This window comes from Eurypyga helias, unplaced genomic scaffold, assembly GCF_000690775.1.
Source record: "Eurypyga helias isolate BGI_N326 unplaced genomic scaffold, ASM69077v1 scaffold31650, whole genome shotgun sequence".
NCBI classification, from domain to species: Eukaryota; Metazoa; Chordata; class Aves; order Eurypygiformes; family Eurypygidae; genus Eurypyga; species Eurypyga helias.
This window is the reverse complement of record NW_010228310.1, coordinates 9,211-18,719: the sequence shown is the minus strand read 5'-3', so window position 1 is coordinate 18,719 and position 9,509 is coordinate 9,211. Positions and strand designations below refer to the sequence as shown.

The window sequence follows — 9,509 nt, the reverse complement described above, 5'->3', positions numbered from 1 at the left end:
TCCAGACGCTGGGGATGCAGCCCTATCCACCCATGGAGGTAAGGCCAGGGGCTCTCCGCAGGGGCTCTGCCCTCCTGAGCCTCTTCTAGGAAGCAAGGCTGCTTGGGAGTCGCCTGTACTGGGAATACAGAATTAGAGTCTGGGAAGATATGTTAGGTTCTTTGACAATGATTATTTCCTCTGGGAGAAGGGAGAAGGAGCTGAAGAGAAGGATGCTGGCAAGATGACGGGGGTTCTGAGAACAAGACAAGCAGTGAAGAGGGATGGAGGCCTTGGCTGGCACGGGCTTAGATGACCTGAATGTCTGCTGTGGACAAGGGATGCATGCAGGTGTTGGGAGTGAGAGGGAGCTGAGGTGAGTGGCTCGCCTCCCAGCGGGGTGCAGAGCACTGCCATGTGCACTGCGGTCTTAAGCGGTGTCGGGGTTTAGTTCCAGTCAGCAACTCTGCACCACCTAGCTGCTCACTCACCTCCCCTCTCCCAGTGGGATGGGGAGAGAATCCGAGGAAAAAGATGAGAGAACTTGTGGGTTGAGATAAGAAGAGTTTAATAATTGAAACTAAATTAAGTAAAATAATGGTACTATACTATGTAATGAAAATACTACTACTAATGGTCATAATAGGTAATGAAAAAAGGGAAAAGGGAGGGAAAAATAATGCTCGTACATTATTTTTGTACAACTGCTCACCACTGGTTGACTGATGCCCAGCCAGTTCCCCCTCCCGGCCAACTCCCCCAGCTTACATACCAGGGCATGACGTCTGATGGCATGAAATGTCCCTTTGGTCAGTTTGGTCAGCTGTCCAGCTGTGTCCCCTCCCAGCGTCCTGGAGAGCAGAAGCTGGAACACAGGGGCAGGATCAGCAGGGGAGAAGGTCCTTGACTTGTTATAAACATTCATCAGCAACAACTGGAAATATCAGCCTGTTATCAACATCCTTCTCAGCACAAACCCAAAACACAGCCTCAGCTACCGTGAGGAAAATTAACTCTGTCCCAACTAAACCCAGCGCAGTGGAGAGAAAAATTCAGTCTAGGTATCCATGAGCTTGACACGGCAGCTTTTCCTAAAGAGAGGCACAGGCAGGGCTGGCTTTACCAGTGGGTTAGCTTTTGCAGCCTCCACATTAGCATTGTCATTCCCAACAGAAACAGCGTGGCAGAGGTTTGTCAGCCTCAGTTTTGTAGCTAGCATCTCACCTGGAAGTGCCAGTGGTCAGAAACGGACGGGGATGTTGGATACAGAGTGCTCTGTGTTAATTTATCAGGGTGGGCAACAGAAACACGCTCAAACCATATCCCCTGGACTGATGCCTCTGTCTTCTTCTCAAAGTATCCTTTTCTAATGTTGATGCTGACATAAACAACTGTACTTTGCCACCTCGCATTTTCTTGTGCTTTCCTTCCCTTCTGCAGCCCAGCCAGAGAGGCAGCAGGGCCTGGAGATCCCTGCTTCAGGGGTGGTGTGAGCCCACGGGGTCAGTGGTGATCATTCTGGTGACCTGCTCCAGAGGGATGAGACACACTTTGAGGCAGCAGACATAGATGAGGGACTCGATGGCTCCGTCAGAGTGTTTCTTTGCTGTCCTGTTCCCACTGTAATAACTCCTGGATACTTGTAATAACTCCTGGATGTTCAGGAGGAGAGCTTCACACTGGGCAGGGTGTTAGTTTTAGTTAGAGACACATCATTGGACTGGTGAACCAGGAATTTGATCCAGTTTGGCAGGAGACCGAAAACTCAGCCAGACTAATAGCCTGGTGTGGCAAGTGTGGTTAGAGGTGGAGGGTAGGACACATTAGGGCTCCGTGGAGCAAACCTGTTTCCTCTGATGGATGGCACTCTTGCAGGTACCGAGCCAGTGTGTGGAAAGTCCCGTGTACCCGTCTCCTCCTGTGTACAGCCCCGAGAAGGAGAGGTTCAAGTCCAAGAGCACCAGCAGTCCCACACCTTTGACGCACGCAGGAGGAGGCAGTGTGGTTGATTTTGATTCCACCTCTGCTGCCAAAAGCCGGCGCTGCAAACCCGAGAGCGGGCTGCAGGAAGGTGGGTGTCCTTGTAGCATGTGCCCTGCACTCACCTGTAGGCAGCCGTGATCATCCGGTAGTGGACTGTCAAGCTGTGGGCTCTCCAGGCGCAGTGGGGTGGCACTGGCTGCGCAGGCAGCTCTGGAGCCTCCCTGCCTGAGGCTGTTGAGCAGGTGGAAGTGTGGCCATGCTTCTTGTCTGTCCCCTCTGAGCACTGCACAGGTGAGCTCGTGTCAAGTCTGTGCAGCTGCATGTGTATGGAATCACACCTGAGTGGGGTAGATCCTGCGAAGCCAAGTGTTGGAGCATGGTCCCGTTGGACCCGGGGAAGCTGCCTAGCCATGAGGCTGGGGGCTGGATGTGGCCTGGCCCTGAAGACTCTCTTCCCGAGGGCTGAGCAGACCCGTCCCTGCCGTGCGTGTCACTGTCTGTGAAGAAAACACGCCTGTCCCCAGGTGAGGCAGGACAGGGACATCCGTCACAGGATGGGGGAGCCTCACACCACAGCATCCACACATGGTGGTGGTGTGAAAGCACACCTAGCTGAGTGACACGGGAGTTCCCAGGTGTGAGGTGGAGGAAAGCCACACAGCCTCCACACAGGAAGGCTGGGCCTGTGGACTTCTAACCACGCGGTGCAAGGCTTTAGCGTTCTTTGCAGAGGTGCCATTGATCATGCAGGCTGCAGGTCTCGGTTCACAGTTTCCTAGAACGGCCCATGGTTCTGCTGTTTTCCATCGGTTTATACGCCCTCACAGTAGACAGAAATTGTGACTGGCTGGTCTTGTGGACGGGAGCAATAAGCGTGGGCTCAGGCGGATGGCTGACCTTAGGAGAATGTCAGGACTGGAACTCTGCCTCTCACTAATCCTGTCTTTTCCGAGTGCCCAACACGCCTCTGAAGTCAGTGCTGTGTGGCACAGCTGGAAGGGTCCCTGGGCAGTTAATGCCTGAAGGGGATGCCTGCTCACTCACTGCTACTCTCCTCAGTACTTCTGGAGTTAGCTCAGGCTATGTTAAATACATGTTGGTGCCCATAACCTCTCCCCAGTCTGCCCAGGCAGATGTTACCCTTCCATAAGCCCTTTATCCCTGGTTCTGAATAGACGTGTCTGGGGTGAGGGCTCTGTGGTGCAGGGGAGACAGGGCTGCGCCCCGTGATCTCATGTCTGTGTGCGCTTGTTTTTCCAGGCAAACCCAAGTCCCCCAAGCTGAAATGCACTTACTGCGACAAGGCCTTTACCAAGAACTTCGACCTGCAGCAGCACATCAGAAGGTAACAATGCCGCTAGCCCGGACACAGCAGAGTGGCTGAGGTGGAGGTGGGCACAGTCCCTCTGAGGGAGTCTGTGCTCTGCTGGGAGGTGATTCTTCATCCCCCTTCCTCCAGGACACCTTCTCCCCAGTGGCTGGGGTGAAGGCTGCGTCATTAATGTAATCTTCTTGCTGATTATGAGCTGGGACTGGAGACTTGTTTTCCTTGCTGGTTAGACTTTGAAAGCCAAACCTGTTGTCACCTGAGCACTGGAGCAGCAGCATCTCCACTGCTTGCCTCTGCCCTTTCCTCTGCTCTCCCTCCCTAGCAAGTCACAGCCTTCGTGTTTGTGGGTGTTAGCAAATCATACGCCAAGGTCAGTGTCTGTAGGCAGCTCTTATAAGAGAGCTCTTCTCTGGCAGGAGGCAGTTGGAATCTTCAGAGTTTTTCCAGGGGAAGTCTTCTGGAGTCAGGACAGATGAGAAAGAACAAGTGGTGGCTTCACTGCCCTTCCTGACCTGGGCTTTTCAAGTAATCTACTCTGTGTGTTAGAGTCTGTTTTTTCTCCTGTAGCAGAAGGGTGGTGCAGAAAGACCTTTCTGCTGTGGGCAAGGGGCAGAAAATTCAGGGAGATCAGGCGGCTGCAAGCTAGAAGAGATGTGTGTGGGGGAGAGAGGGCTGACAGGGAAGAAAAGTGTTGTACCCCTGAGAAAGTGATGGAGTCCCCGAGGTCCACGTGGAAACTGTGACGGTGAATGCCCTGATGTTGATACAGAGCTCTTTTCTTCTCTCACTTCTTCCTTTGATCCCTTGTCATACCCAGACCATGAGTGTTCTGTCTGTGCGTTAGGCTTGTTTCCCCAGGCCTCTCACAGTCCACTTACTTGGGTCAATCAGGTCTCAAAGCCCTTGTTTGGCTGGTCCAGGTGCTGACCTGCCAAGCCGAGTGCCCTGTGCACTCCTGCACAGCCTCCCCACGATGGCCCATGTCTGGGGGCTGCCTCCCCTCCCTGCGGCTGCTGATACGGTGCTTTCTGCCTTCAGTCACACAGGCGAGAAGCCCTTCCAGTGCATCGTGTGTGGCCGAGCCTTTGCCCAGAAGTCCAATGTGAAGAAGCACATGCAAACCCATAAAGTGTGGCCTCCAGGGCTGGGGTGCACTATCTCCCGCAGCTCCATCACGGTGCAGGTCATGGCCTTGAATCCCAACCAGCCAGAGGATGAGGAGAACACAGGTTTGCTGCCAGGGGATGGCACGTGCTAGGGGCAGAGCAGTGGTGTGAGGAGCCTGCGCATCCCTGCTCCTGCACGCAGGGAGAGAGGGGAGATGGGAGCTGTGTGTGCTGTTTGCTCTCCTCACATGGGGTGAAGCAGCACATGCTGGAGAAGTGAGTCGCGTTTGCTTGACTTCAGCTGGCGGGTCCATCCTTGGGTACGCCCAGCTGCGGTGGGTTTGGGTGCTGGTGGAGACAGCGGCTCCAAACGCCGTGCCAGTATGTGCATGCAGACAGGGTGAGGTGGCTTTCCCCTTCTCCCTCCCTGGCAGGTGCCACTTTGGCAGTGCGTGAGCCATGCAGGCAGCTCTGGTCTTGTGGCTGGAGAAGCCGGTGGTTTAGCGGAGCTCTGGCTTGCTTGTGGGCGTGCAGGTCGTGCCCGGGCTGGGTCTGGCCCCAGTGGCCAACTGAGAATACCTGAGGCAGAGAAGAGCTCCTTGCTCTCAGACTGCATCTGGGTGCTCTGCCAGCTGGTGGCCTCGGTCCTGGTGTGGGGGGAGGGAACAGTGTGACAGTGTCATGTTTAGGACAAGGCCCCACTGGGAGCTGCTCCATGCGGAGATCGTGGACTGTGTGCTGGATCTTACCTCCCGTCTCCTGCCAGAGAAGGGAGTAAGTCAGGCGCTGGTTCTGCAGTGGGGGTTTGCCCTGCTGACTGCCTCACAGGGCACAGTTAGGTCCCTGGAAAAAGAGTGGGTCAAGGAGGGGAAGAGCCCTTGATAATCTGTAGACAAAACTACCCTGTTAGAGAGTGAGATTTGCTGATCTAAAGAATCCATCTTTGAAAAGAAGGATGAGCCTGGCCCCAGAGCCAGGCGGGTTGTGTCTCAGCAGCGTGGCACTTGCATAGCAGCTTTCAGAGCTGTCTCGTGGCACGCTGTGACTTTCTCTCTCCCTTTCTCCAGGTTTGACTCAGCCCCCAAGGAACCCTGCAGAATTGCCCCAAGACATGAGCCCCTTGGGCGAGAGCGAAGCGGGCAAACTGGGATCCAAGCAGGTTGTCTTGATCGATAGCTCTTACCAGTGCCAGTTCTGCCCCAGCAAGTTCAACACCTATTTCCAGCTCAAATCGCACATGACACAGCACAAGAACGAGCAGGTACAGACAGAGGGTGCCCTGTGTCGGTGATGAGGTTGGGATGGGCTTCATACAGTGCACCAGCTCCCAGGGTCTGTCCTGAGCCTCTTGCTCTGTAAAGCTGCCTGTGCTTCGCATGCAGCTCGGCTCTCTGCCTGCCTGGGTGCAGCTGTATGGCCCGGGTGGCTTTGAAAAGCTCCACTGCCTCCACCCTGCTGAGTGAGAAGGCAGCTGAGCAGGTCTCGGCGGGGCTAGAGATGAAGCAAAGTCCAAAGTTTTCAGTGTAGGTGGCAGCTCTCTCTCAGTGGGACAGTCACTGCTGGGGTGTAGTGGTCTTACCCGCTGGGGTGGTTTCAGGTGCTTCCTCCCAACACCCCTTTCTCCCTCCTGGCGTTCTTAGGGGAATGCCCTGACAGTCTGCGCTTGCAGAGTGTTCCGCTCCCAGCAGGTTCTGCCCTTGTCTTCACCAGGAGCTGTCAGCCACATTTTAACGCTGAGCTGCTCTGCGCTGCTGTTTAAAGACCCTTCCTCTGAGGATGGCAGCAGGGGAAGGGGATGTTTTACCACTATGTCATGTCCTGCTGTGCCCTGTCTGAGTGCTAATGGCCCCATGGCCACGGTGGGATGCTCTGGGAACTGCAGTGCTGCTTGTTCATAACATCAGCTCAGCGTTTCTCCAGCACAGTGGGTCAAGGGCCAGCAGTCCCTTTCTGTGAATGACCCCGTGGCAATGATTTCCAAAAAGAAATCCTTTCCTATTTTCCTCCCTTCTGTCTGTTGGCAGAGGGTCTTCCCTGTTTGTTTCCATGGTGTGCTGCTCCAGTCACTCTCCCTTCTTCGCCCAGGTGTACAAGTGTGTGGTGAAGACCTGTGCTCAGACCTTTCAGAAGCTGGAGTCCTTCCTTGAGCACATCAAGAGCCACCAAGAGGAGCTGAGTTATTGCTGCCACCTCTGCAGCAAGGACTTCCCCTCCCTGTATGAGCTGGGCGTCCACCAGTACTCCCACAGCCTCCTGCCCCAGCACGGCCCCAAGAAGGATGTTGCCGTGTACAAGTACAGTAGCAATCGGTGCTCACAAGGCTTGTAGGAGTGAGTGGGTGCAGAGTGTGTTTGGCTGAGAGCGGTGGGGACATGAGAGGGGAGAGGGGACCGCGTATTCAGCAGCTGTGGTTCTTTTGGGCACCCAGGTGGGAAAGGGAGGGCCATTCCACCGGGCTGCTAGGGCGAAGCACTTTGAATGTGAGGAACCTTTCAGAAAGACAGTGAAAGGCTGGGATCAGTTATGTAGGAAGATCCTATCACTGCAAGACCTCTTATCCCCAGTCGAGAATGAGATGGGCACAGCTGAACCTGTGCTGGGCAAGAGACCCAGGGAAGCCCCTCCCCAGCCTGTTTTCTATGACCCCTAAACAGCTGCAGCAAAGGGAGCGTGGGTTGTCGAAGCTCTGCCCAGGTAAAATGAATTGTTTCTCCTATCCCTTGGCTGCAAAGGGGTCTATTACTTGGGAAAACCTTTCTATCAGTGTAGAGGGTGAAGAGTCCCACGAACTCTCTGGAGTTTTTGAAATGCCTGTAGAGACATACAGGAAGAGTAGGAAGCCCAGAGGATACTGAATTCACCTGGGAGCTTCCTGGGATAAATAATCTGCTACCTCTTGCATAGACCATAATTTCTAGTTACCCTTGTGCTGTGGAGCTTCATCCTGCAGCTTGCTTTGGGAATCTTTGCGATGAGAGCCCTGCTTATGTTTGAGGAGGGTTTAGTCTGACCTAAGGGAAAGGGGCTTCACAGCAGAGGCGCGGTGTGGGTGCCTCTGCGCTCCTTGTCCGTGGTGCGTGTCCCCACTGCCTGTTAGCAGTCAGGGCTGGCAGAGGTCTCGGCAGAAATCCTGCCAGGATGTGTGAGCACAGGTGAGTGAGGTGGAGAGGGCCCAGGCGGTGTGGGAGAGGTGGGACATGAGCTGAAGCTTTGCTAGATGCTGGAGACCCCCCGTGGGAGCGTGTTGCTATGTGGCTGCCCCAGCCATGGGTAATGCTGCTGCTGTGCTCTAACCCCACTCAGCTCCTTCACTGGGAGCTGCTGTCTTCATGCAATGAAGGAGGTGTTTTAAATAAGGGGAATTCGTTACCCGGAGCTTGTTTCCATGAGGAAGCAATGTGGAGTATGTACTTAGGTCCCTGGGTGCTCCCGTGGGGGTCTGTGTGGAAGAGCACTAGCAGTTTAAAGGCTTCTCCACCCAGTTTCAGCATCTCCCCACGTGAAGGATGCTAGGTGTGAGTGTGGTCTGGCCACGTGGGTTGCTGAGGTTTCAGGGCACCTGGGTGTTGACGTTATCCGCTCGTCCAACTCCACCCTGTCAGAAATCAACGGGGAAGGCGGCTGGTGAAGGGACTGGGTGGCCCTGCCGGGGGTGTGCCTGTGGTGTGGAGGGCAGGCCATACCCTCTTTCACAGGCTCTGTCCTTTCTCTCCGCATTCAGATGTGTGAAGTGTGTAAATAAGTACTCCACCCCGGAAGCCCTGGAGCACCATCTGCAGACAGCAACGCACAACTTTCCCTGCCCTCACTGCCAGAAGGTGGGTGGGTGACTACTCCCTGCGCTGGTCCTGGACAGGCAACTAGGGCTCTGAGGGGGACAGGAACCCTCCGCTCCCTTTCCTCTCCCTTCCTACCTCAGTACGGACTGGCAGGCTCGCGAGGTGCTGTTCAGAGCTGGGTGATTGCACCCCTGGCCTCCAGCCCTCCGGCCTCACACAGAGCACGTTCCGCCCTGCAGTGCTGGCTTTTCTCCTGGGCCCCCTTTGCTGAACAGTTTGCCCAGGGAGCAGCCCTACTCCCACAACAGCACAGGACTGCACACTCCAGGCTGCTGTCCTTATTTCTTAAGAGCAATTGTATCAGGAGGAGTGAGGCTGGTTTTGAGAAGTCTTAGTGCCTTTGACCCACCATGCCTGGCTGCCTGTGACTGGAGGACTGGGCATGGGGGAGCTTGTACACCTCCCTTGCTGTCCTTATCTCCTGTCGCAACAGAAGTCGCTGGGTTCCCCCTCGTTCCCCTCTTTTGGATGAGTGCTCTGTGTCCTTGGCAAAGAGGAACCTGGCTGAGTGATGGGACGGGGACTGGAACGATGCCCGGGTACGTTTTTGGCTGGAAATACTCTCTTCAGCACAGCCCCTGAGGGGGTTTGAAGGGCAGAATTTTGTGGGATTTGAATTCTACCAAGTTAATTTTTGGAATCCAGACTAAAATTTGGACCCTTGCTCCTCTGTTTATAGCAAAGGAAATGAAAATCCTGCAGTGGGGGCAGGGACAATCTCAAAGGAGTGACTACTCTGTACTGAGGTAGCTCAGGAAGGGGAAAGGTAGCTCAGGAAGGGGAAACGCTCTCCTGCCATGGTTAGTGGCGTCCCTCACCAGGTGACAGATGCACTTCTGAGCCTGGGTGGGACTTGCAGCATGCAGCACAGGGGTTTGAAAGCCCATTGTCTGCAGCAGCATTTTTAACTTTTCTTTGTATTCTTGCTAATATTGCTGTTTTCTGGAGCTGCGAGAGCACGGTCTTGGGCACCGGCACTCCCTGCTCTTCTGTGCTCCCCTCACATGGGTGCTTGCAGCACCCTCATAAAGGGTTCACTTAGCCGGGGTGTTTCCAGTATCCCCGCTAGCTGAAGGAACCGTTCATACTGGCTTTGTAAAGATGGTGAATGGGAGCCTTTGGTAAAAGATGATTGGAAGCACAAACTGAAGTCAGTGCTGTGGGAAGGTCACAGGTAACTACTGGGGGTCCTTGCCCAGCCCCTCTTTTGGGGTTTAGCCCCATTCAGCAACTCAGCACCACCCAGCCGCGCACTCCACTCCCCATTCCGGT

General features: G+C 54.8%; 1 protein-coding gene across 1 annotated transcript in view; it reads left to right on the top strand.

The window, feature by feature from the left end:
• The first annotated feature begins 6 nt into the window (after positions 1 to 6).
• The window catches only part of ZNF341 (zinc finger protein 341), a 14,115-nt gene continuing 4,612 nt past the window's right edge, over positions 7 to 9,509 (top strand). Inside the window, exons 1-7 of the mRNA XM_010158957.1 lie at positions 7 to 38; positions 1,855 to 2,050; positions 3,223 to 3,307; positions 4,331 to 4,521; positions 5,466 to 5,659; positions 6,484 to 6,692; positions 8,120 to 8,216. Coding sequence (XP_010157259.1) covers positions 15 to 38; positions 1,855 to 2,050; positions 3,223 to 3,307; positions 4,331 to 4,521; positions 5,466 to 5,659; positions 6,484 to 6,692; positions 8,120 to 8,216 — 996 coding nt within the window. The 5' untranslated portion in view covers positions 7 to 14. The remainder of the gene's footprint in view (positions 39 to 1,854; positions 2,051 to 3,222; positions 3,308 to 4,330; positions 4,522 to 5,465; positions 5,660 to 6,483; positions 6,693 to 8,119; positions 8,217 to 9,509) is intronic.